The following is a 24,524-nucleotide window of genomic DNA, read 5'->3' on the forward strand; positions in this document are numbered from 1 at the left end:
AGAAAGTGAAGAGGAGCTAAAAAGCCTCTTGATGAAAGTGAAAGAGGAGAGTGGAAAAGTTGGCTTAAACCTCAACATTCAGAAAACAAAGATCATGGCATCTGGTCCCGTCACTTCATGGGAAACAGATGGGGAAACAGTAGAAACAGTGTCAGACTTTATTTTTGGGGACTCCAAAATCACTGCAGATGGTGATTGCAGCCATGAAATTAAAAGATGCTTACTCCTTGGAAGGAAAGTTATGACCAACTTAGATAGCATATTAAAAAGCAGAGACATTACTTTGCCACCAAAGGTCCATCTAGTTGAGGCTATGGTTTTTCCAGCAGTCATGTATGGATGTGAGTGTTGGACTGTGAAGAAAGCTGAGCGCCAAAGAATTGATGCTTCTGAACTGTGATGTTGGAGAAGACTCTTAAGAGTCACGTGGACTGCAAGGAGATCCAACCAGTCCATTCTAAAGGAGATCAGTCCTGGGTGTTCATTAGAAGGACTGAGGCTGAGGCTGAAACTCCAATACTTTGGCCACCTCATGCGAAGAGTTGACTCATTGGAAAAGACCCTGATGCTGAGAGGGATTGTGAGCAGGAGGAGAAGGGGACGACAGAGGACGAGATGGCTGGACGGCATCACCTACTCGATGGATGTGAGTTTGGTTAAACTCCAGGAGTTGGTGATGACTGGAGGCCTGGCGTGCTGGGATTCATGGGGTCGCAGAGTCAGACACGACTGAGCAACTGAACTGAACTGAACTGAGCTGAAGAGCTCACCCCTACCAGAGCTCCCCGGGTCCTCCTGCAGGCCTGGCTGTGATGGCCCCCAGGTCACCATACTGCCTCCTTCATCCCATCCTTTCCCGAAAGTCTGGGAGTGGGGTGAGGTGAGTTGTCTTGTATCCAGAATTTCTGCACGAGACCCTCAGAGTGCAATTTAGCTCCAGAGAACTGAGCTACAGCAGTTCATTTTTTCCTTTTCTTCTTTGTTATACTATCCCTCTTCTGAGGAGAGACCTCATGTCAGGGAGGAGGGGACTCTGCCTTCCTCAGCCTTTTGTTCCTCCAGGACCCACACGGGGAGGGTCGCCTGCTTCACTGAGCCAGAAAGTTCAATTGCTCATGTCCTCCAGACACACTCCCCCAAGAGACCCCCAGAAATAAATGGAATGGCACCTCGTTTCCCAGACAAGTGGGACACACGTTACGAACCATCTCGGTGATTAAAAGAGTAACCTCTAGTCATGTCCGACTCTTTGCGACCCCATGGACTGTAGCCTACCAGGCTCCTCCCTCCATGGGATTCTCCAGGCAAGAGTACTAGAGTGGGTTGCCATTGCCTTCTCCAGGGGATCTTCCCAACCCAGGGATCGAACCTGGGTCTCCTGCATTCCAGGCAGATGCTTTAACCTCTGAGCCACCAGGGAAGCCCCATGTATATTCACTGGAGAAGGAAACGGCAACCTACTCCATTATTCCTGCCTAGAAAATTCCATGGAAGAGAAGCCAGGTATGCTACAGTCCATGGGGTCAGAAAGACTGAACACACACACAAACACACAGAAGTGTATTTTGCGGTATTTTTAAATGTGTTCAGTTCAACATGGAGTACAAGAATTTGAATTGTGAAGTCAATTGACCAAGAAACCAGAAGAAATCCTTGTGTTGTGATCTCTGTGGAGGTAACGTGGGTACCTGGTGCTCTGCCACTCACAGCCTCTGGCTCTCTCTCTACACGTACATACATGTATATTTGCATGTATGTGTGTATTTGGAAGATTTCACATAAGTCTCACCAGTCCACAGCCCCCACCTTCCCTGATGCCCAGAACATCAGTCATAGCTGTGAGTATCGTCACCAGATAAGATCTTACACTGGTTATCAGGTCTCTCTGATCCAGCATTTCTCAGCTAAGACTCCTTGTGACTCCTGGCTGCAGAATCCTCTGAAAAAGTCCAACAGAGAGAAGTGTGATCACTGTACACAGGAGGACCGTGGTTCTCTAGCGTGAGAAAAGCTAAGTGAGCCCTTCACGGGGACACGAATGTACCTGAGACGGTCATCAGTCACGCTCAGAAATCAGAGCTCTACTAGAGGCAGCACGTGGGGTAGCCAGCAGGGGGCAGCAGAGCGCGGCCAGGAGCAGCAGGTCAGGGGCCGGGCTGCCTGAGGCGGTGGCTTCAGGGGAGCCAGCCCTGCGGGTCCACAGGGGTCCAAGGAGCAGCGCTTGGCAGGAAGTCAGGACTGGACAGGCCATCCCCTCAGGACTAGTGACCACCTCTGAGGGTCACATCCACAGTGAACCTCAGGGCACCATGCCTCAGTCCACGGCCAGGATGCTGCCAGGCTGACCGCCCCTCTGGGGAGTCCAGGGGTCACCCCGGGCCGGGGGGCTTGGGACAGCGGTCATGTGGTCAGACACAGGGAAGGTGACAGTGACCTCCGTCCCTGAGGACAAGTCTGATGTGCAGACGTGAGAAACCGAGGAGGAGGCTGGGGACAGACAAGGGCTGATGGTGTGGTGACCCCGCCTCTCAGGGAGGGGCCCCCGGGGATGAATTTGCATAAACCCGAACCCTTACTGCCCCCCGCAAAGCTCTGAGAGGGAATAAAGGGGCTCGGAGAGCCCAGCGCTGCTGCGGGCTCAGAGGCAGAGCTCGGGGGACATCCACCGTGGCCTGGACCCCTCTCCTGCTGCCCCTCCTCACTCTGCACAGGTGCAGCCCCCTAGGCTCGGCCCCCAAGTGGCCAGGGCTCAGGCTGGCCCTGAACGTCAGCTCAGCCCAGGGGCTGCTGCAGGGGGTGGGGGCCGCAGGGAGGAGACCCTCTTCCTCACACGCCCCTTCCTCTCCTCTCTTCTAGGTCACCTGGCTTCTTCTCAGCTGACTCAGCAGCCTGCGGTGTCCGTGTCCTTGGGACAGACGGCCAGCATCGCCTGCCAGGGAGGCGACTTAGGAAGCTCTTATGCTCACTGGTACCGGCAGAAGCCGGGCCAGGCCCCTATGCTGGTCATTTATGAGTTCAGTGAGAGGCCCTCGGGGATCCCTGACCGGTTCTCTGGCTCCAACTCGGGGAACACGGCCACCCTGACCATCCGCGGGGCCCGGACCGAGGACGAGGCCGACTATTATTGTCAGTCAGCTGATATCAGTGGTGAAGCTCACAGTGACACAGACAGGCGGGGAAGCGAGACACAAACCCTCCCGTGCTGCTCACGCTCTCCTCCAGCCCCAAGAGGACCGTGCACACCACAGGGACAGGCCTGGCCCGGGTCCCCCGGAGCTGAGCCCCCAGGCGGAGTGACCTGGGGAATGGAGGCCTGGATGAGGACAGACAGAGGGACAGAGACCCAGTGCTAACGGACCCTGGATGTCCATGTGACGCTGACTGGAGCCTCATCGGCCAAAATCTCCTGGATTGACCCGAGAACTTCCCAGATCCAGATCCACGTGGCCTTAGAAAGACAGGAGGTGAACAAGTGGGGTGAGGGCTACCATGATGACCTGGACCAGAGCTCCTGAGACCCATGGCACTGAATGGGATTAGGGACCCCTCCCAGTGGCACCCCACTCCAGTACTCTTGCCTGAAAATCCCATGGACGGAGGAGCCTGGTGGGCTGCAGTCCATGGGGTCGCTAAGAGTCAGACACAACTGAGCGATGTCACTTTCACTTTTCACTTTCATGCACTGGAGAAGGAAATGGCAACCCACTCCAGTGGTCTTGCCTGGAGAATCCCAGGGATGGGGGAGCCTGGTGGGCTGCCGTCTACAGGGTCGCACAGAGTCGGACACGAGTGAAGTGACTTAGCAGCAGCAGCAGCCCAATAAAACTCAGCTTAAGTAATGGCATCTCCATTGACCCTACAACAGTCAGAACTGGACATGGAACAACAGACTGGTTCCAAATAGGGAAAGGAGTACGTCAAGGCTGTATATTGTCACCCTGTTTATTTAACTTCTATGCAGAGTACATCATGAGAAAGGCTGGGCTGGAAGAAACACAAGCTGGAATCAAGATTGCCGGGAGAAATATCAACAACCTCAGATATGCAGATGACACCACCGTTATGGCAGAAAGTGAAGAGGAACTAAAAAGCCTCTTGATGAAAGTGAAAGAGAAGAGTGAAAAAGTTGGCTTAAACCTCAACATTCAGAAAACGAGGAAAGCTCGCGGTCGCTCCGAGGCACACGCAGGTGGTCCTCGCTGGCTCCATACCTGAGGGACCTGCGGCCGCCCCAGGCCAGCGCCACAGCCCCCCGGGAGCCCAGCCCCGAGGTGTGAGAGTACATCATGAGAAACGCTGGGCTGAAAGAAGCGCAGGCTGAAATCAAGATTGCCGGGAGAAATATCAATAACCTCAGATATGCAGATGACAGCACCCTTATGGCAGAAAGTGAAGAGGAGCTGAAAAGCCTCTTGATGAACGTGGAAGAGATATTTCAGTCAAAGGAAGAAATAGCTCTTCTCCTAGATGGAATCTGTTGTTTGGGAATGTGGTTGATCGACTTGACACATTGACCACCTGGTACCCGATGTAATAAAATGAAAAGAAGAGGCAAGATGATGTCATTTTCCCATATTGTGAAACCAAAATCAGATGCCTTTTGTGAGACCAAGATAACAAACCTCTGACGGTGCAAAGAGTAATTCTGTTTGAAGAACTTAACAGTAGAATAGAAGAAGTCCTTTCCAGCTGAGACCTGCAGGTGTACAAAGATCTAAAATTCATATTGGGGAGGCCTGATCATCTGAATCCCATTCCAGCGAGAAAGCATGGCTATGAGTTGGATCGTCTTCTATCTGTGGCCCTTGACTATGTTTTGGGGCCGTATAGCTGGGCACAGTTTGTTTTCTTTGAGTCTATTTCCTTGAGGATGTGCCAGGATTTGCCTTATAACACTGCCTTCACGCCCAGTCTTCTGAATCACTATGACCAACAGACGGCCGTTTTAGCAATGGAGTGTTCTCCACGGTGACCTACGAGACCAGTAGAGACTATAGTGATACCTGAAAAAGACTCTTGACGCTTCCTGAAGCAGCCTGGATGAGGGTCAAAGCCACTACCAAGCTGCAGGGAGGTTAGAACCACACACCAGGACTTCAGTTTCTTCAAATTATGTGTGAGGATTTGACATTTTATGACACCAAGGAGCAGCATGAACCTAAGAATCTTAAAAGCTAACAAGGATGAAAAAGCATACAGAAAGCGGAACCAAACCACAGCACAGACCAACATTTTATATGCAGAGTACATCATGAGAAACGCTGGGCTGGAAGAAACACAAGCTGGAATCAAGATCGCCGGGAGAAAAATCAACAACCTCAGATATGCAGATGACACCACCCTTACGGCAGAAAGTGAAGAGGAGCTAAAACACTTCTTGATGAAAGTGAAAGAGGAGAGTGAAAAGTTGGCTTAAAGCTCAACATTGAGAAAACGAAGATCATGGCATCCGGTCCCATCACTCCATGGGAAATAGATGGGGAAACAGTGGAAACAGTGTCAGACTTTATTTGTTTGGGCTCCGGAATCACTGCAGATGGTGACTGCAGCCATGAAATTAAGACGCTTACTCCTTGGAAGAAAAGTTATGACCAACCTAGATAGTATATTCAGAAGCAGAGACATGACTTTGCCACCAAAGGTCCATCTAGTCAAGGCTATGGTTTTTCCTGTGGTCATGTATGGATGTGAGAGTTGGACTGTGAAAGCAGAGCGCCGAAGAATTGATGCTTTTGAACTGTGGTGTTGGAGAAGACTCTTGAGAGTCCGTTGGACTACAAGGAGATCCAACCAGTCCATTCTGAAGGACATCAGCCCTGGGTGTTCTTTGGAAGGAATGATGCTGAAGCTGAAACTTCAGTACTTTGGCCACCTCATGCAAAGAGTTGACTCATTGGAAAAGACTCTGATGCTGGGAGGATTGAGGGCAGGAGGAGAAGGGGACGACAGAGGATGAGATGGCTGGATGGCATCACGGACTCGATGGACGTGAGTCTGAGTGGACTCCGGGAGTTGGTGATGGACAGGGAGGCCTGGCATGCTGCGATTCATGGGGTCGCAAAGAGTCGGACACAACTGAGCGACTGAACTGAACTGAACTGAACTGAAGCATTCAAAAGGAGTTTGTCAAAGCAAATGCGGAAAATGCAGAACGGTCTCAATACATTAGCAGCTCTTCTCCCGTCCTGAGCCAGAGTTACAAGTTTCTTTAGATTCCAGGTTCCCTGGGCATGTTACACAGATGCTTCCAGAACTGCAGAAAACTAGATTCCTAACAAGCTCCCCAAACTAGGTTTCACATCCTCTCTCTCTTGGTAGCCCTCCCTCTTTGGCAGCTCTGTAACCTTTTTTCATGAAATGCATTCTCAAATTCATAACAGATTAGCCACCCATTATATTCTTGTCTGAAGCACCGATACATGACTAAATTAAGTTTCTGTTTTAAAAGACAGGAGGGGGTATAGGGAAATTACATTCTTGCCTAAAAGAACAGGGATTAGTGTGACAGAATAGGGGGCAAGGGAGGATTTGCATAGAAATAAAAAACCTCAGTTCAAACGTAAAAAAAACAAAATGAAGATCATGGCATCCAGTCCCATCACTTCATGCGAAATAGATGGGGAAACAGTAGAAACAGTGTCAGACTTTATTTTGGGGGGCTCCAAAATCACTGCAGATGGTGATTGCAGCCATGAAATTAAAAGATGCTTACTCCTTGGAAGAAAAGTTATGCCCAACCTAGATAGCATAGTCAAACGCAGAGACATTACTTTGCTGACTAAGGTCCGTCTAGTCAAGGCTATGGTTTTCCTGTGGTCATGTATGGATGTGAGAGCTGGACTGTGAAGAAGGCTGAGTGCCGAAGAATTGATGCTTTTGAACTGTGGTGTTGGAGAAGACTCTTGAGAGTCCCTTGGACTGCAAGGAGATCCAACCAGTCCATTCTGAAGGAGATCAGTCTTGGGATTTCTTGGAAGGAATGATGCTAACGCTGAAACTCCAGTACGGTGGCCACCTCATGAGAAGAGTTGACTCATTGGAAAGGACTCTGATGCTGGGAGGGATTGGGGGCAGGAGGAGAAGGGGACGACAGAGGATGAGATGGCTGGATGGCATCACTGACTTGATGGATGCGAGTCTGAGTGAACTCCGGGAGTTGCTGATGGACAGGGGGGCTTGGCGTGCTGCGATTCATGGGGTCGCAGAGAGTTGGACACGACTGAGCGACTGAACTGAACTGACCTGAACTGATTGCCAAATGAGGTCCACTCACATGCACTCTGTTTAGGACTTCAGCTCCTGGTTGTGGAGGGTTCCCACAGGAAGTGTGTGTATATTGGAAAACGGTGTCAGTGTGAGCGGCCCACACTCATCGCCCTCGTACTGCCACTATCCATCGGCTCTGCGTGTATTAAGCATAAAGATTAAGGATATTAACAGATGGAAGAGGAGTGAATATCCATCTGTGCTTAATACATACCAAGTACCATCAAGGCTCTTCCTATTATTAACGTGTGTTTTAATGAGAAACATTCTATGAAGAAGCATCCGGACGATAGCCCATGTTACAGACGGGAAAGCTGAGGCATGAAGTTCTCAGCAACTTGTTTCACGTCAGACCTGAGACACGGCAGACCCGGAAGCAAACAAGGCTCCATTTCCGGATCGGTGGGTCTCCACCCGCTTCCTGGGGCCTCTCACTGTGCTTCCAAAACTAAGCTCTCCCCAGCCCTGTGGAGACAGGATTAGTGACCTTATGAGAAAAGAGCAGAAACATCCCACACCACACCCGAGTGAGCCACTCACAGGGCTTTGTCAGGACAGAACCAGCAGGTGTCCTCAGCGAGCCAGGGAGAGAGCTCCCCCCAAAACAATATTGTAGCATCCTGACCTTGGACTTCTGACCTCCAGAAATGTGAAAAAGAAACGTGTGGGGTTTAATCAACTCACGAGTGTTATTTGGTTATGGCTGCCTGAGTTAAGAAGGAGTTGGGAACACTTGAGTGTAGGTGTTTATGGAACATAAGTCTTATTTGTCTGAAATAAATTCCCAAGGGAATAATTCCTAGGTTGTAGGGTAACTGCTACAAATCTAGGCCGCTTATTAAAAAACAAAGATATCACCTTGCCAGCAAAGGTTCATATAGTCAAATTATCGTTTTTACAGTAGTCATGTATGGATGTAAAAGTTGAATCGTAAAGAAAGCTGAGTGCCAAAGAATTGATCCCTTCAAACTGTGGTGCTGGAGAAGGCTCTTGAGAGTCCCTTGGGCAGCAAGGAGATCCAACCAGTCCATCCTAAAGGAAATGAACTGTGAGTATTCCCTGGAAGGACTGATGCTGAAGTTGAAGATCCAATACTTTGGCCACCTGATGTGAAGAGTTGACTCGCTGGAAAAGACCCTGATGCTGGAAAGATTGAGGGCAGGAGGAGAAGAGGGCAGCAGAGGATGAGACGGTTGGATGGCATTGCTGACTCAGTGGACGTGGGTTTGAGCCAACTCCGGGAGATAGTGAGGGACAGGGAGGGCTGGCGTGTTACAGTGCATGAGGTCGCAGAGAGTCCTGACGCAACGCAGTGGCTCAGCAACGGCAACACAGTAATCACACGTTTGGTGTCAGAAGCGGCTGCAGAGCTGTTTTCCAGGGTGGCTGTGCCGCTTTGTATTCCTTCCAGTAACATCCGAACGACCCCTCTGGCGTGGCCGTCCAGCCAGCCGTGGGTTCTGCTTCCGTTTTTCACTTCGGCACATCTGTTCGGCTCTGACAAGTGTGTACAGTACCTCCTTTGGGCATTACCCTAATGGCGGGTGGTGACCACCTTCCCACATACTCATCTGACATCTGTATGTTCCTAAGAAAACCGTCTCTTCACGTCATTTGCAGCCTTCCCAGGAGTTTTGTTTGCTTTCTTTGTTGAACAGTTTTGAGAAGTTTTTTTAAGTGTATATACAAGCCTTTTGAGGAATATGTGAGTGGAAAGTATTTTATCCACTTGACTGGATTTTTCAACTCCATAAAAAGGGCTTATCTAGAACAAACGCTTTTTTTAATAAGGTTCCACTTGCGTCTTCCTTTAACGTGTCATGAATTAATGTTACGTCCAGGAATTCTTGCCTAGGTCAAGATGTAGAAGATTTTTTTCTTCCATTTTTTTCTAAAACATCATATGGAAAGAATTCATAAGTCTATGTATGTCTATGTATGTTTGTGCCACCTGGCTGTAACAGCTGGAACTAACACAACTTTGCAAATCAACTATACATCAATAAATACACAAATAAAAATGTAAAGACACATAATGGAAGTTCTGCCAGAGCTGCGTGACCAGTGTCCCTGTGCCCGATACTGGAATCCTGGCTCTCAGAGCCGCAGGACCCGGGTCCCCTCAGTGCCAGCTCTCAGCGCCACCCAGCCTTCCCCAGGATGACCTCATTCCCAGAGAGGATGCCTGTGTGTCCCCCAGGCACAGGCAGAGGCCTGCATGCTATTGCTGGGGAAGGGGCAGGCTTTCTCACTCAGCCCAGAGAGAGTCTGGGCACCTGGGCACAGGCCTGGGAGGCAGGCCCCAGGAGACTCCTCCTGGGAGCCAGCTGCTCTCCAATCAGCAGCGGGCCGGTCACCAGGCCACGAGGGGCAGGAAGGAGATTTGCATGAAGGCCTTCCTTCTGAGGATAAGAGAGCCCAAAGGCCCCAGCCCAGCTGCGGGCTCAGAGGCAGAGCTCGGGGCGCATCCACCATGGCCTGGACCCCTCTCCTGCTGCCCCTCCTCACTCTCTGCACAGGTGCGGCCCCCCAGCCCTGCCCGCAGGCTCAGGCCACACAGGACCCTGGGCTGGGCCTGCCCTGAACCCAGAGCGCAGTCCAGGCACCGCCTCAGGGTGGGATGCCCGGGGAAGGGGTCCTAACTTCTCATCCCCTCTCCCTCCTCTCTTCCAGGCTCCGTGGTCTCCTATGAACTGACCCAGCCGACTTCAGTGTCGGTGGCCTTGGGACAGACGGCCAAGGTCACCTGCCAGGGAGACAACCTAGGAAGCTCTTATGTTCAGTGGCACCAGCAGAAGCCGGGCCAGGCCCCTGTGACGGTCATTTATCAGGATAGTAAGAGGCCCTCGGGGATCCCTGACCGGTTCTCTGGCTCCAACTCGGGGAACACGGCCACCCTGACCATCAGCGGGGCCCGGACCGAGGACGAGGCCGACTATTACTGTCAGTCAGCTGACAGCAGTTATAATCCTCACAGTGATGCAGGCAGACGGGGAAGCGAGACACAAACCCTCCCGTGCTGCTCACGCTCTCCTCCAGCCCCGGGAGGACTGGGGACACCACAGGGACAGGCCTGGCCCAGGTCTCCCCGGAGCTGAGCCCCCAGGCGGCCCCACCTCCCGGCCCTCGAGAAAGGCTCTGCGCAGAGTGAGTTGGATAAAATCCACCAGTCTATACTCCACGTGTCAGAAGTGCTGGAGGTGAGACAGGACATGCAGGTCCAGGCGGAGGAGCGCAAGAACAGCAATACCCAACAGTAGACTCACCTGGACATGAAAGAGAAACAGACCCCCGGACTAGAGAGCTCACTGGGGTTTGCCACCACAGAAGGGGTTGGGGGAGGGATGGAGTGAGAGTCTGGGCTTAGCAGATGTGAGCTATCATATATGGGACGGATAAGCACAAGACCCTGCTGTATAGCGCAGGGAACTATAATGACTATCCTGGGATAAACTATAATGGAAAAGAACGTAAAAAAGAAAATACATATATTTGTATAACTGAATAACTTTTTGTACAGAACAAGTTAACACAATGATGTAAGTCAACTAAATACTTCAATAAAGCAAGCAAACAAACAAAGCGTCCCGGGATGAGCCCAGCAACAGATGAGCTGGTGCAGGAAGAGACTCACTGAACTTGAGTGGCAGGAAAATAGACCATTCACCATGACTTTAAGGAAAGAAAAAGACGGCAAGAAATGAACAGAGGATCTGTTATTTAGAACAATGTCCCGCAGCCTAATAGGTGTGTAGTGGGGTCTCAGAGCAGAAAAAGTTGGTGGGTTTAAAGAGAAAAAGTCCTGAAGGAAATAATGACCCCAAATGTTCCCATTTGGGTGAAAATAATAACCAGCATAAACAAGCACTAATTCAAACTCAATCCCAGGAAATGCAAGAAAGAACAACATGCATCAGAGCAAATCGCTGTACACTGTGCAAAGCAAAAAAATAATCTCCATGGTTTACAACGATGGTGGAAACAAAAGATGCGATAATAGCAGCTCAAGTGGGAGGGAGACCAGGGGGCAGGATCCTTCGCTGTGTGAGAAGGGACGTCCATCACGAGAAGACACGACCATCACGAGCAGGCAGACGTGGGCAAGTTCAGCTAGTGTTGGTTACCCTGAGACAGCCATTAAACACAACCCATTTAAGACAAACAGTCCTGATGAGTGAGGTTATAAAATAAGGGGCCCGGGGGCAGAGCGGGAGCCCTGCAGGCACTGAGCACTCAGCAGGAAGCACCTGGACGTGGGGAGGGAGGATGGGCATCTTGACTCCACAGTGGCTGCAGAGGTGGGTCTTCAGGGAGGGGCTCTGAGACAGGACAGACCCGGCGCTCTGCTGGGCTTCATCCACTGGGAAAAGGGTCAGCTTGGGTGCCAAGCACCGCTCCCTGTCTTCCCAAAGAACATGCTAGGGACCGGAAAGCACCGCGTCCCCTGAGACACCGGGGGGTGGGGGAGGGCCGCTGAGCTGCAGAATACAGTGTCCCCACCCCCGAGGCAGCCTCTGGAGGAATCCCCTCAAATGCGTTTTGCAGGGAGCTCGATGAAATCTGAAAATTAAGTATCTTTCACACACACCCAGCCCCTGAATCAACATGGGACAGCTGTCCTGACCACAGGGACCCTGACCCTGGGCACTGGGCTGACTGGACTTGGGTGGGATTTTCAGGCTGGATCCTGAAGCTCAGCTGGGCCCCCAGTGACCGAGGGCTGATGGGAAACGTCCAGGAGCTGCCCGTGGCCTGGCGACTCCCCATGGGCAGGAGGAGAGGGGGAGGCTGGTATCCCGGGGAGCGATGGACAGGGTGCAGGAGGCAGGGCTAGACGGGACATCTGGGCTCCATCCCTCAGTGACCTCTGTCCTTGAGTCTGCCTGGAGTCTCAGGGGACCCAGGGCCATCTGCCATCCCTCCATGCCAGGCAAGGGCTGTTCTCTCCAGCCTCTTGGACCCAAACAAGGGCCCCTGCAGGTCCCTCTAGTGGACAGTGTCTTGCTGGGGTCCAGCCCCGGTGGATCCAGGGAATTCGAAGGGTGGACGGCCTTGGCCTGGAAAGACTTGTTTATTTATTAATATAAGATTAGATTAAGAAACTATAGTGTAGTAAGAAGATTAAGTGGAGGAAGAGGGCTGAATAGCTTGGTTTACGCGGAAGACCAATAAAATTCCAGACAAGGAATTTGCACCATCTACGTTGGGCCACCGGCGCCCGCTTGAATATCTAAGGGTGCCTCGCCTTAAGCTTCCTTTCGTGCGAATCTTAACAGCCAGGGCAAGTAAGTAGACCTGGCGAGCCTCCGCGTCCCAGGTGGAGATTCAGCCTGAAATTAAAGTAAAGAGCAGAGAGAAGGAAAGGGAGAGAAGAAGAAAGAGAGAGAAAGACATGGGGGAGCCAGAGTCCCAAGAAACCAGGCTGAGAGACTAGTTCGAGAAACTGGTCCGAGAAGCTGGCCCGAGAAGCTAGCCCCATCCTTTATTGTTCAGAAGGCCTTTTATACTTTTGATAAAACACAGAGATCAATGGGTAACAAAATTATGTAGTGTTCGCAGCCCAGACTCTTTCTATACATCATTTTGTATACAAAAGGTCTCAGGTGATTTACATTATCTTCTGGCCAAGAGGCTTTTTAACACTTTTTGGCTCTCTTCCTTAATGAATGTTAATTTTGTTTCCCCTGAAGTGTTTTTCTTTAATCTACATCTCCTTAAAGCACTAAAGTTACATCTCTATAGAACAAAGGTGCAGTGGGTTATAACAAAGAAGGTACTTAACTCAAAGAGCTAATGTTGCTAATACAAGGTCTACTACTTGTTTTTCTATATACCAACTATATCTACAAATAAAGGATGTGAAAATTTGGCAGCAAGCATTGATCCAACAAATGAAACTTTTAATCAGTCCTATTTTAAAGATTTTGACTCCTCGGAAGCTCCTACATTCCTAGGATGTTTTAAGCTTCCTGTGCCTCCTGCGGTCAGGAGGCCTCAAACAATCACATGTGCAGCTGTACGAGTCCTGCAGGCAGGCTAGAAAGCCATCAGAGGGTTTTTTGGATTGAAACACTCTTTCAAATGCAGAAGACTAAAGCCCTGAATTGACTTTTTCCAGAAAATGTCAGAAGAGTGGAAAAGCAGAGCACAAAAGCCAGCAGATTTTTGTTGGGGTACATGCTTAGGAATTTCCAGAGGGTCCCTGAAGTCTGAGCACGCCTTGCGTATGTCAGCTTCCTTCCTCATGACCTTGTCACGGGCGGGATTCCTCACACTGGCTCCCAGCAGTGTCTGGTCCCCCTGACCCTGCAGGAAGGGGAGCCGGGACAGCAGGAAGTTAACCCACCACCCGTGTGGGCCCCACTATGTCCACAGCCCCGGGCCCTGGGCTGCTAGGAACTGGAGACAGTCAGTGGGAGCCCGTGATGGACGCACAGAGGGACCGGCGGCCGAGAGGAGGGGCAGCGATGGGAAAGAGAGGCAGAGAAGGCCACTCCCTGCTGTGCTGAGACGGTGACCCACCAGGGAGGGGGTCCCCGCAGAGCCTTGGTCATGAAGCGTGGGGCACCCATTAGAGGTCATCTCTGTGACAAGGTCAGGCTCTCAGGGGGCCACTGTCTGTCCGTCTGTGAAAGTGACAGATGAACAGGGTAGACGTCGGCGTCCACTTGCAGATTGCCCCCACCCGTGGAGAGAGGTTTCGTGACCTCATAAATGTCTCAGGAAACTCAAACAGGGGCTCTGTGCCAACCTAGAGGGGTGGCATGGAGAGGGGGACGGGAGGGAGGTTCAGGAGGGAGGGGAGATATGTATACCTATGGCTGATTCATGCTGATGTGTGGCAGAAAACAGCCAATTTCTGTAAAGCAATTATCCTTCAATTAAAAAACAAATAAGTTAAAAAGAGAGAGAGAGACCAGAAACAGCCCCTGCCCCCTGCCCCAACCCTACGTGAGCCCCTGAGACAAGGCTTTGTAAGGACAGAGAGGGAAAGCAAGCTTCAGGGAGACAGGGAGAGAACTCCCGCCAAACACGATACTGCAGGCTTGTGACCCCAGAACACGGTCAACCAGTTCATGGCGTTGAAGCGTCACGCGCATGGCGTCTGGGTGTGGCTGCCTGAGCGGACTAACACCGGACCTAGTCACTCTCCCGTGCAGGAGTCTGTGGGACCTAAGTCTGCATTCTCTGAAACAAATTCCCGGGAGTACAGTTTCTAGGCTGCACAGTCATCCCACGTTCGGTGCTCCCGTAGCCGCAGAGCTCTTTCTCACGGTGGCTGCGCCGCTTTGTATCCCTTCCTGCAACTCAGGAATAGCCAGCCTCTCTGCCGTGCCCTGGCGGCTCAGAGGTTAAAGCATCTGCCTGGGATGCTGGAGACCTGGGTTCCATCCCTGGGTCGGGAAGATTCCCCTGGAGAAGGAAATGGCACCCCACTCCAGTACTCTTGCCTGGAGAATCCCATGGAGGGAGGAGCCTGGTAGGCTACAGTCCATGGGGTCACAGAGAGTCGGACACGACTGAGCGACTGCACTTCACTTTCGCTGCCGTGCCGCCAGCCTGGGGTTCTGCCGCCGTCTTGCTGGAGCCGGTCTGCCCGGCTGGGCGGCAGCGTCTCACTCGGGTGCAGCTGACATCCCCCTAACGACTCGTGCTGACCGCGGTCCCATTGCTCACCTGGCAGCTGTGCGTTCCCGGAAAAAATGTCTGCTGTCGTTTTCCACATTCCCACTGAATGATTTCATACGTTTTGCTTATTGATTACTCTTGAGAATTTTCTTTTAATGAATACACGAGTCTTTCGAGGGGTATGTGAGCGTAAAGCATCTTCTCCCACTTCACTGGATTTTTCAGCTCCTTGAAAGGTAGTTTTATAGAACAAAAGCTCTTCATGTTAATGTTCCTATTAAGCTTCTTCCTTTTACATGTAATGAAGGTACTGTCAAGTCCAAGAATTCTTACCTAGGTCCAGATACGAAAGTCTTTTCTCCGATTGTTTCCTAAAACGTGATCTCAGAAGAATACGTGTGTGCGTACACGAATCACTTCCCGAACCCCAGACACTAACACAAGATTGAGAATCAGCTCTAGGTAAGTGAATAAGGAAATCCCACTTTAAAGACAACCCCCAAATTCGGCTAGAGCCACGTGACCAGCGTCACTGTGCTGACTGCTGGAATCCTCGCTGTCACGGCAGCAGGACCGCGGTCCCCTCGGAGCCAGCTTCCAGCACTGTCCAGCCCCCACACGATGACCTCATCCCCAGAGAGGACGCCTGTGCGTCCCCCAGGCCCACAGGGGACCCCTTGAGCAGACAGAGGGCATGTGCACTGCTCAGGAAGGGGCAGGCTTTCTCACTCAGCCCGGAGAGAGTCTGGGCACCTGGGCACAGGCCTGGGAGGCAGGCCCCAGAAGACTCCTCCTGGGAGCCAGCTGCTCTCCAATCAGCAGCGGGCCGGTCACCAGGCCACGAGGGGCAGGAAGGAGATTTGCATGAGGATGTCCCTTCTGAGGATAAGAGAGCCCAGAGGCCCCAGCCCAGCTGCAGGCTCAGAGGCAGAGCTCGGGACACATCCACCATGGCCTGGACCCCTCTCCTGCTGCCCCTCCTCACTCTCTGCACAGGTGCGGCCCCCCAGCCCTGCCCGCAGGCTCAGGCCACACAGGACCCTGGGCTGGGCCTGCCCCGAACCCAGAACACAGTCCAGGCACCGCCTCAGGGTGGGATGCCCGGGGAAGGGGTCCTAACTTCTCATCCCCTCTCCCTCCTCTCTTCCAGGCTCCGTGATCTCCTATGAACTGACCCAGCCGACTTCAGTGTCGGTGGCCTTGGGACAGATGGCCAAGGTCACCTGCTCGGGAGACCTATTAGACGAAAATTTTGCTCACTGGTACCAGCAGAAGCCGGGCCAGGCCCCTGTGCTGGTCATTTATCTGAATAGTGAGCGGGCCTCGGGGATCCCTGACCGGTTCTCCGGCTCCAGCTCAGGGAGCACGGCCACCCTGACCATCAGCGGGGTCCAGGCTGAGGACGAGGCCGACTATTTCTGTCAGTCATATGGCAGCAGTTATAACCCTCACAGTGACACAGGCCGATGGGGAAATGAGACACAAACCCCCTGCCTGGCCCGCGCACACTCCGGCCTCCTCTGAGCAGCTGCAGGTCAGGCCTTAGGTTCAGGCAGCCTCTGTGCTCCTGGCCCAGCTCCTCCAGAGCCAGTCGCTCCCTCCTCGGGGGCCTTGGATTTTCCTGCTGAAAATGGAGACGTCTGTTCTGAGCTAGACTGCTGTCAGGGTGGACAGGAAAGGAAAGGCTTATGGTCTCAAAGGGTTCCAGGGCCCCGGGTGTGACCCTGTGTCTCAGGAGAGGTCTGCAGGGATGCGTCTCCTCCTGGTGGAATCACTGCAGGCGGCCTGGGTGGGCCCCCCTGCTCTCCTGGAGAAGGTGTCCCCTGTCCTGAGGCACTGCCTGCAGCCTCAGACCTGGCCCTTTCCCCAGGACCCTCCTGCCGGGGTCCAGCCCCAGTGGATCCAGGGTGATTCGAAGGTGGGGACAGAATTGGTGTCCTAGGAAAAATCTTAATGACAGATATAGAGAGAGATTAGAAACGGATAGTGTAGTAGGAAAATTAGTGGAGAAAAACAGGCTGAATAACTTGGTTTACGTGGAATAGCATCCATGCTCCAGACGGGAATTCAGCCAGAAAAACGGGGAGCGAGAAAGAAACAACATGGGGGAATCAGTCTTTCCAGAAACTGATCCGATTTCTTTATTTTTCAGGTTTGTTTATATACCTTTTGTTATACATAAGGATGAATACAGAGTCACGTGGGGGTCAGCAGACCTGACCCTTGTCACAATCAGGCGCTTCATATAAAATTATACAAAGGTCTTATGGGTTTTACATCATCTTCTGGCCGTGAGGCCTGCTGACATTTTATGGCGCTTTCTGATACCGGTCAGTTAACCAGAAAACTTATTTTTTCCAGGGGTGATTTTTTCTTAAACCAAGCACCACCCTCCAAATAAAGTTGCATTTCTATAGGGTGAGGGTGTAGTGGATTACAACTAAGAAAGGAATTTACTTAGCCTAAGGTTTAACATGATTAATCTCAAAGGTTAATACTTATTTCTCTTATATGCTAGTTATATTCATTATAAGGGCAAGGAATATGGAAATTTAGCAGCAAATATTGGCTCAACAAATGAAAACCCTTCACCAGTGTTCCCCTTAAGGTCTATTTAGTCTTAAGATAATGATAAAGTCACATTTTTACATAGCAAGGACACAGTGATTTATAACAAAGTACAGTGATCTATAACAAAAGAGAAAATTCATTAACTCAAAAGTCTAGTATTGCTAACATCAAAAACTACTATATTTCCTTTTCTATATTTCAAATACATTGATTAATATATTCCCAGGTACCTAAGGGTAGGGAGGCCTGGCGGCAATCACTGACTCAACAATGAGAAAAGCCCTATGCTAATACTCCAAACTCTCTGTGCTGTTTATGGTTGAGAAGTTGTCACACAAGCTAGTCTGTCATCAGAGAGGTTTAACCTGAGACACCCTTGTCACACCCAGGGCAGGGAATTAGCAGTGATTATTGGCAGGACAAATGAAAAAACCCTTCACCAATATAATTTCTAATCAACACACTATACTATACTAATAATTTTCTAACTTCTCAAAAGAGTCTGTATTTAGAAAGTTTTAAAGCATCTCATGCCTCTCAAGGTTGGGAGGCTGTAAACAATCACATGTGGCCGGACGAACCTGATCAGGGAGGCTAGAGGACCTCCAGAGGAATTTCTAAGTTGAAACATTCTTGTCACGCCCAGGAATTTTTAGTAACTGGAGCTGCAAGTTAACTCCTTCTCCAAGAGAAACGGTTATGGGGGAGAGCCCCCCGTAAAGTCAGAGGTGTAGGTGAGAGCATGAAACAGACTCTGGTTTGGGGGTTGGATGCTCAGGAACAGGGGGTTTCCTGAGGCTTGATCATGTCTTTGCATATGCCAAGCCTCCTTCCTCATGACCTTTGCCATGGGCAGAGTTCCTCACGCTGGCCCCCGGCACCCTCCTCTCCCGGGATTTCTCTTCTGAAAATGACAGTCATCGGTCCAGTTCACAGCTCCATGTTCCAGATGCTGGAATGTCCATTATAGCTGGTTAACTTGTCCCCAGGGAGGACCCTCCAGGTTCCCGCCCTCACGTTGCTTAGCATGTCCCTCTGTTCCAGCGGTTGTCAGCTGTGATTCCTTATGACTCTAGGCTACACCATATTTTGCAAAATAGCCACAGAAAGGAGTGTGTTCACTGTGCCCAGGAGCCTGATGTCTTTGGACTATAAGAAATACTAATGGTAGCTCTCCACACAGACGTGAAAACACCCTCGTCAGTAAGTACAGTCAGGCTGAGAAATAAGATCTATGGCAAAGGCAAGAACAGAAGTTCATTCTTTTAAAAGAGCCTGTATTAATCTCATTTCAGTTTGCGACTCCTCTGGGGAGATATTATTACCAATCTTGCAGATAGAAGCAATTGCAGGACAATGCTCTCAAAATTGTAAACCAACAATTAGACGATTGTATATCAACACAGTAGGCGACTTGGATCAAATGGGCAAACTTACAGACACAAACAAGGTATCAAACTGACTCAAAAAGAAACAGGAAATGTGAGGAGACATCTAAGGAGAGCTTAAATCCACAATTAAAAACCTCCAGGGAACGTCCCTGGTAGTCCAGTGGTGAAGAATCCACCTTGCAACTCAGGGGACACCAGTTCGACCAACCCACGATCTGAGAACAAAACATCCTGAGAGGCTGCTGAACCTGTGCCCCACGGCTACAGAGCCCATGTGCTGCAACCTCGCGAGCCGGGGCGCCCTGGAGCCCGCGCTCTGCAACGAGACAAGCCACTGCCATCAGAAGGCCGAGCTTCGCAACACGAGAGGAGCCCCCACAGGCCACAGCGAGAGGAAGCCCGCACACAGCGACGAAGACCCAGCACAGCCGAAGATAAAATTAAAAACCATTAAAATTATTTTTTAAAAATCATCCTAACAAAAAATTCAGTACCGGTGGCCACAGTGATGATTATAGCAGCGATTTAAAGAGGAATTAACACTAATCTTATGAAAGTCTATTAGACAGTGGAAAAATAAGGGAATTTCCTAACTCGATTTGTGAAGCTGGTTACCCCTTCCAACCTACTCAGAGACACTACAAGACAAGGAAATGACAGGACAATATACCTTAGGTTTATTGATGCAAAAGTCCTTTTAAATGTTAGTGAACAGAATTTAATACCATGTTCAAAGGATTACATATGACAGTCAAGCCTGTCTATAGCTCTACTGCACACACAAGATAGAAATCCTTTTATCCAGGGACTGTATCCTGTCCACAGGATATTTCAAGACGGAATGTGCCAGACCAAAGGGTGTGAGTCAGTTTCTATTCGTTGGATGACCTCTTATTTTGGCTTTGGTGAGGCATCCCCCACCGCCCACCCCTGCCGCTGCACCCACAGCTGGCACCTCTGAGAGTCAACGGCTGAGTCTCATGTCCCCCAGGTCCAAGCCCCAGGACCACCTACAGAACCACTGACCCCCCAGAGATGTCTGCAGGGGTGGGAGTGCTCACTGCCTCCTCCAATAGCTTGGCCATGAGACACCCATCACTTGTGACTTCTCAGGAGGATGAGGACCAATCACCACTGCCCAGCAGAGGCAGCAGGACCTGGCCAGACCCCTAGGACCCAGCAGCACCCCAGCCCCACCTATTCTCCAGCGTGACCTGGAGCACAGCTTCCCTGCCTCTGCCACATTCAGGCTGAGGGGGCTTCTGATGAAGGCCAGGATGTGGTGAAGATGGCCCCGAGCCCTGGGGGTGCCATGGTTCCTCCCAGGCCAGCCCCCGCCTTGCTGCGCTCCCTCTCTGGCCAAGTTCTGCCCTAAATGGCCGGAGTCTGAATCCAGGACCCCTGGGCCCCATCCTGGGCTCACCCCATTCTCTCTATTGACCTGGGGACTTGCTCTCAAGTGGGATGCAGCTTTACCTTCTGTAAAATGGGAAGGTAGATACTAACTTCAAGGATATTTTTCCAAATTAAAGTATAAAAAGGCCCAATGAGTGTTGCTAACTATGGGAGTGATTCAGAGAATTTTGAGGTCCTAGGGTTTCCTCGGCAGGAATCCAAACTCAGGGGTTCAGCCATCAGTATGATTTCTGGATGGGTTCCCGGGGTATCAGCAGGAGATCCCCAGTTTCCTAAAAAGAGGCACACTATGCTAAACAAAAAATGCTACCAATGCAAACTCTGAGGGGTGTGAGATTGCGAGATGACATAAAAATAAAAACAGGAGAAGAGACGATGGAGATGGTGGTGGGGGTGCTGATACCGGTGATGAGGATGTGATGATGAAAATGATGTGAGTTCTCAGATGAGCTCAACTGCCAGGAACACCATTAGCGAACTGCCCTCCTGGGGTGGGACAGGTGCCAACCTTGGCATACCAGTACAAGGAGCGCTGGGTCCCTAGGGGATGGCACATGTTGCTATGGAACCTGACGGCTGCAGCTACAGTCATCCCGGACTCTCCACTCCACCAAGAAAACCAAAGGGACGGCACGGCCATTTCCGCCCTGAGCCAGGGTTACAGGAACAGCAACTTCACGGTGTAGGTGGCCTCTCTGTGCTGGCCCAGAGGCAGGGCTGGACTCCCAGGTCCACACCCTCTCTGGTGACCCGGGCCCTGCGGTGACCTGCGGGAGGGGAGCCGCTGCCCTGATGGTCCTCCACCAGCAGGGGGCAGCAGAGCCCGGCCAGGAGCAGGTCAGGGGCTGGGCTGCCCAAGGGGGGCTTCAGGGGAGCCAGCCCTGCGGGTCCACAGGTGTCCAAGGAGCAGCGCTTGGCAGGAAGTCAGGACTGGACAGGCCATCCCCTCAGGACTAGTGACCACCTCTGAGGGTCACATCCACAGTGAACCTCAGGGCACCGTGCCTCAGTCCACGGCCAGGACGCTGCCAGGCTGACCACCCCTCTGGGGAGTCCAGGGGCCACCCCGGGCCGGGGGGCTTGGGACAGCGGTCATGTGGTCAGACACAGGGAAGGTGACAGTGACCTCAGTCCCTGAGGACAAGTCTGATGTGCAGACGTGAGAAGCCGAGGAGGAAGCTGGGGACAGACAAGGGCTGATGGTGTGGTGACCCCGCCTCTCAGGGAGGGGCCCCCGGGGGTGAATTTGCATAAACCCGAACCCTCACTGCCCCCCGCAAAGCTCTGAGAGGGAATAAAGGGGCTCGGAGAGCCCAGCGCTGCTGCGGGCTCAGAGGCAGAGCTCGGGGCGCGTCCACCGTGGCCTGGACCCCTCTCCTGCTGCCCCTCCTCACTCTCTGCACAGGTGCGGCACCCCAGGCTCGGCCCCCAAGTGGCCAGGGCTCAGGCTGGCCCTGAACGTCAGCTCAGCACAGGGGCTGCTGCAGGGGCTGGGGGCCGCAGGGGGGAGACCCTCTTCCTCACACGCCCCTTCCTCTCCTCTCTTCTAGGTCACCTGTCTTCTTCTCAGCTGACTCAGCCGCCTGCGGTGTCCGTGTCCTTGGGACAGACGGCCAGCATCGCCTGCCAGGGAGACGACTTAGGAAGCTCTATGGTCACTGGTACCGGCAGAAGCCGGGCCAGGCCCCTGTGCCGGTCATTTATAAAGATAGTGAGCGGCCCTCAGGGATCCCTGACTGGTTCTCTGGCGGCTCCGCCTCCCGGCCCTCCAGGCAGGCTCTGCACCGGGGCATCCGCAGTGGACGATGGGCTGGTGAGAGGGGGTGACGCTTTCCTGGACCAGAGCTCCTGAGACTCATGGGCACTGAATGGGACTAGGGACACCTCACCCCAACATGAACTCAACTTAACTGATGACGTCTGAATTGACTGTTTCCAAATAAGGCCCCACTCTTAGGCACTGGGGTTAGGACTTCAGTTCGTGAGTGTGGAGGGTTCCCACAAGGAGTGTGTGTATTGGTGTCGCCAGAAAACAGGGCCCTTGTCAAGTGCGCCAAAGCCTTCACACTCCTGCCCCCACCATCCCAAAGCCTCTAGTTTGTGTTAAGGATAAGGAATATGAATATTAACAGATGGAATAAGAGTAAATATTCATATGTGCTTAAGAGGTATCAAGCACCATCAAAGTTCTTTCTATGTAGTTACTTGTTTAGCACAACTATTCCCTCCCTCCACCCAACCCCTGGTCCTCACCGTCTTCCTGCAGCCTCTCACTGAGCTTCCAAAGCTAAACACGGCCTTTCCAGAATGTGCCGGGAAGTTCCTCCTGTTTGAAAAATCAACTGACTGATGTGGGACTGTGCACTGCTGCCTTGTCCTGTTAAAACAAAGTTTCAACCGCATGTGAGGGCTTCACTTATTGCTCAGCTGGTAAAGAATCTGCCTGCAATGCAGGAGACCCGGGTTCAATTCCTGGGTCGCGAAGATCTCCTGGGAAGGAAATGGCAACTCACTCCAGTTCTCTTGCCTGGAGAATCCCATGGACAGAGGAGCCTGGCAGGCTACAATCTATGGAGTCACAAGAGTCTATGGGGTGATAAAAGTTAGACGCGACTTACCAACTGAACCACCACCAACAACAACCACATACGTAATTTTAAATTTTCCAAGAGACACTTTTGAAAAATTATGCAAAGCAGATGCTGTTTCCATGATGGATTGTGTTTACTCAATTAGCTGAAAACATAATTTCAAGAGTTTCCCTGAAAGCTCAGTGGGAAAGAATCCGCCTGCCAATGCAGGAGACACGAGTTCTATCCCTGATCGGGGAAGATTCCGCATGCCACAGGACAGCTAAGCCACGCCTCACATCCACTGAGCCAGCGCTCGGAGCCTGGGAGCTGCAGCTGCTGAGCTCACGTGTACGGAAGCCCGCCCACCTGGAGCCGGCGCTCCGCAGCCGCAGCAGGAGAAGCCGCCGCATCGAGAAGTCGGAGCGCCGCGACCAAGACGAGCGCCCGCTCAGCACGAGAGGAGGAGGCCCACACAGCAGTGGGGACCCGGCGCCGCCGCAAATAAATCAGTCAAATGGTATTTTAAAAGTACCATTTCAGTATGGATTGAATATGAGAATTTGGATACATTCTACACTGCTGCTGCTAAGTCACTTCAGTCGTGTCCGACTCTGTGCGACCCCATAGACGGCAGCCCACCAGGCTCCCCCGTCCCTGGGATTCTCCAGGCAAGGACACTGGAGTGGGTTGCCATTTCCTTCTCCAGTGCATGAAAGTGAAAAGTGAAAGTGAAGTCGCTCAGTCGTCTGACTCTTCGCGACTCCATGGACTGCAGCCCCCAGGCTCCTCCATCCATGGGATTTTCCAGGCAAGAGCACTGGAGTGGGTGCCACTGCCTTCTCCGACATTCTACACTACTCTGTCCTAAATCTTTGAAATCTGCTGGGTATTTCAGAACAGCACGTCTCTACTGGGACCACCCACCTGCGCTTTTAGCCACCATACTGGACTGAGTCAGTGAGATGGATGAGGCTTCCTTGGGATATCTGTGCCTGCAGAATACACTCGCCACCACCACCAAGAGGTGAGTGAGGGTCCCAAACCTGGAGTTATTGCTGGGGAGAAGCTGCCAACCTACATTCCACCGAGAAACTGGGGGCTTTTTACATGTATGCATGTGACTTCCATCTCAAAGGCAAGTGAGGAATGCAACTATAATGTTCAAAGGTGGTTCTGAGCCATCATGCACATTGTTAATATTGTTTGTGAAATAAATGGCAATACTGTTTTTTTATTAAATTTCTATAAGCATCCCTTTCAGTGGGAAGATGTTTGCAAGAACCCCATGACATGTCATGAAGTTTTGTTTTGTACCTGGATCTAAAAGGAACGCTGGCCGGTAGGGACTATTTTACTGGCGTAGGTTCCCGGGCACTTGAATACAGAGGAAAAGGTTGCCAGCGGAGGGGCTCGGGAGGCCTCGGGTGGGGGAGGGAAAGAAGCTATGGGGCCCGAAGATGGGGAGGGGAGGGAAGGGGCTGAAAGGTCAGGCTCTGAGGTCAGGGCCCTGGATGGAATCTTGACCCACTCATCCCTGTCTGGAAGACTCTGGGGAAGTCATGTCCTCTCCCATGCTGGCTCCTGCTCATTAGACTGGGGAGAGGCTGAGCCGTCACGGAGGGCGCTGGGGGTTATTATGGCGCCAGGGGAGGGGATGCAGGCGACTCCCCAGGAGTCT

At 51.8% G+C, this 24,524-nt stretch overlaps 1 protein-coding gene, 1 non-coding gene and 1 gene segment (V, D, J or C); 2 read left to right on the forward strand and 1 right to left on the reverse strand.

The window, feature by feature from the left end:
* LOC114108841 (immunoglobulin lambda-1 light chain) overlaps nucleotides 1-24,524 on the forward strand; it is a 469,312-nt gene that overhangs the window by 396,145 nt on the left and 48,643 nt on the right. Inside the window, exons 1-2 of one of the 20 annotated variants that reach the window (XM_042234129.1) lie at nucleotides 9,705-9,785; nucleotides 9,940-10,237. The exons of 17 other annotated variants lie outside the window; for them this stretch is intronic. In XM_042234129.1, the coding sequence (XP_042090063.1) occupies nucleotides 9,740-9,785; nucleotides 9,940-10,237 (344 nt within the window). In that variant the 5' untranslated portion in view covers nucleotides 9,705-9,739. Of the gene's footprint in view, nucleotides 1-9,704; nucleotides 9,786-9,939; nucleotides 10,238-24,524 lie in introns of those variants that run through there. 2 more of the 20 variants (XM_042234139.1, XM_042234144.1) reach the window with 2 other exon arrangements.
* TRNAS-GGA (transfer RNA serine (anticodon GGA)) lies at nucleotides 1,349-1,420 on the reverse strand. The gene has a single exon. It is a non-coding gene; the product is annotated as a tRNA-Ser (tRNA).
* Nucleotides 15,811-16,419, forward strand: LOC114118889 (immunoglobulin lambda variable 3-25-like). The segment is given in 2 exon segments: nucleotides 15,811-15,891; nucleotides 16,046-16,419. Coding segments are annotated over 2 exon segments (420 nt in total).

The sequence above is a fragment of the Ovis aries genome, chromosome 17 (genome assembly GCF_016772045.2).
Source record: "Ovis aries strain OAR_USU_Benz2616 breed Rambouillet chromosome 17, ARS-UI_Ramb_v3.0, whole genome shotgun sequence".
Taxonomy (NCBI): domain Eukaryota; kingdom Metazoa; phylum Chordata; class Mammalia; order Artiodactyla; family Bovidae; genus Ovis; species Ovis aries.